The sequence below is a fragment of the Trypanosoma cruzi genome, genomic scaffold, assembly GCF_000209065.1.
Source record: "Trypanosoma cruzi strain CL Brener 1047053516739 genomic scaffold, whole genome shotgun sequence".
NCBI lineage: Eukaryota > Euglenozoa > Kinetoplastea > Trypanosomatida > Trypanosomatidae > Trypanosoma > Trypanosoma cruzi.
The window spans coordinates 56211-57690 of record NW_001849434.1 but is presented as its reverse complement, the minus strand read 5'-3'; the positions used below and the strand labels follow the sequence as shown (position 1 = coordinate 57690).

The window sequence follows — 1480 nt, the reverse complement described above, 5'->3', positions numbered from 1 at the left end:
AGCTCAGGCAGCGTTGAGGTTTAACGGTGGTGGTATCACAAGTGCGGCCATTTCTCCAATTGATCATACGGTTGTGACAGGTGGTGAGGATGGCACAATTCGTCTTGTTGACTACGTGACGCCATGTGAGGTATATAAACTGATGATGCCAGCATCAACGACTGTCGTTGCCCTTCACTTTTTTCGCACGGACAAAACTGGGATGAAGTTTATTGTGTGCTGTGAAAATGGAACAGTTGGACTTCTACAACGTGGAAATAAGGCGTTTGCGTTGCTTGGCCAGTGGCGGCCACACACAGAGGGACTCACGGCGATGGCGGTCGATCGGGAAGAGCGCCGTCTTTGCACCATTTCCACGAATGGCACGGCATTTTTTTTCGACATTAAACGGGATATTTCCTTACTCGAGCCCATCGGTTTTTGCCGTCTTCCGTTGAAAGATGTTCGGTGCGTGGCGTGGGACGATGCGACGTCGTGTAGCTTGGTGGGGTGCGAGTGTGGGAAGGTGTTGGCGATCCGGGCACCCAAAATGGAGGAGATGGACCACACTGTGTCATTCGAGTTTAATTGCATTTACGCTCTTGTTGGTATCCGTCAGAAGAAGAAGTTAGAGAAGCAACAAGTCAAGGCAGCCACTGTGGGAAGGGTGGAAGGGCTGCAAGAAGAAGAAGAAGAGGAAGAGGAGGAGGAGGAATTGGGGCCATGGCCGGTGCGTCTTATTTGTCCGCTACCGAGTGGCTCATTTGCGGTGGGTTCCGGGGCGGCAGAGCTGCTGTATCAATATAACCTTAACGTCCGATACGATAACCTTACGGAGCTTCCACCACTGCCGCCGACGGGTATTGAGCCACCCAACTACGTGGAGGAACCCATGATGAACTTGTGTTACCGGGAATTGATACCACAAACGGCCTCTGTCAGTACCTCAGGATTATTTTTAGTCGTCGTATGCGAGGGCGCACAGGTGATCCTTCGACCACTGGGAGATAATGGGAAAATTCCCCATAAATGCATACTCACTGCCGCGGCTCATGATCGGGTTGACGGCCGCATTACAACTGCCTGCACTTCATTTGATGACACAATGGTGGTATCCGTCGGTTTGGACGGACTTGTCGTGGCACAAATTCGCGAGGGTTGCCGAGCGCCATCGCCCCCGAAGATTGATGCGGTGTACCCATCCTTGTTCGCCGAGGAGGTTTTAGCGCCTCAGCCGATCCCCCTTTCGATCAGCGAACAAAAAGAAGCGGACGATCGCCGTCTTGCAGAAGAAGCCAAACAGCGTGAACTCGATGCGTTTCTTGCGAAACTTCATGTTGTGCATGCGAAATATGCGGAGTTGTTGGCGGAGAACGAGGCCGCCCCTGCGCATCAGCGTCTTTCCGATGAGGAAATGGCCCTTCACCCGCAAATTCTGAAGGAGATGGAGGAGGAGAAGCAGCGGCGAGTAAAGGAGTCTCTGTATGAAAATGCCCTTCAG

The 1480-nt window shown here is 52.5% G+C and overlaps 1 protein-coding gene across 1 annotated transcript, besides 2 other annotated features; it reads left to right on the top strand.

Moving 5' to 3' along the window:
* Positions 1-1480, top strand: Tc00.1047053510405.9 (hypothetical protein, conserved; the record flags this gene model as incomplete). Its single annotated transcript, XM_797234.1, has 1 exon — positions 1-1480. A coding segment is annotated over one exon (1480 nt), but the record flags the coding sequence as incomplete, so codon positions are not given.
* Positions 1-1480: a sequence feature (heterozygous, Esmeraldo-like haplotype).
* Positions 660-694: a microsatellite.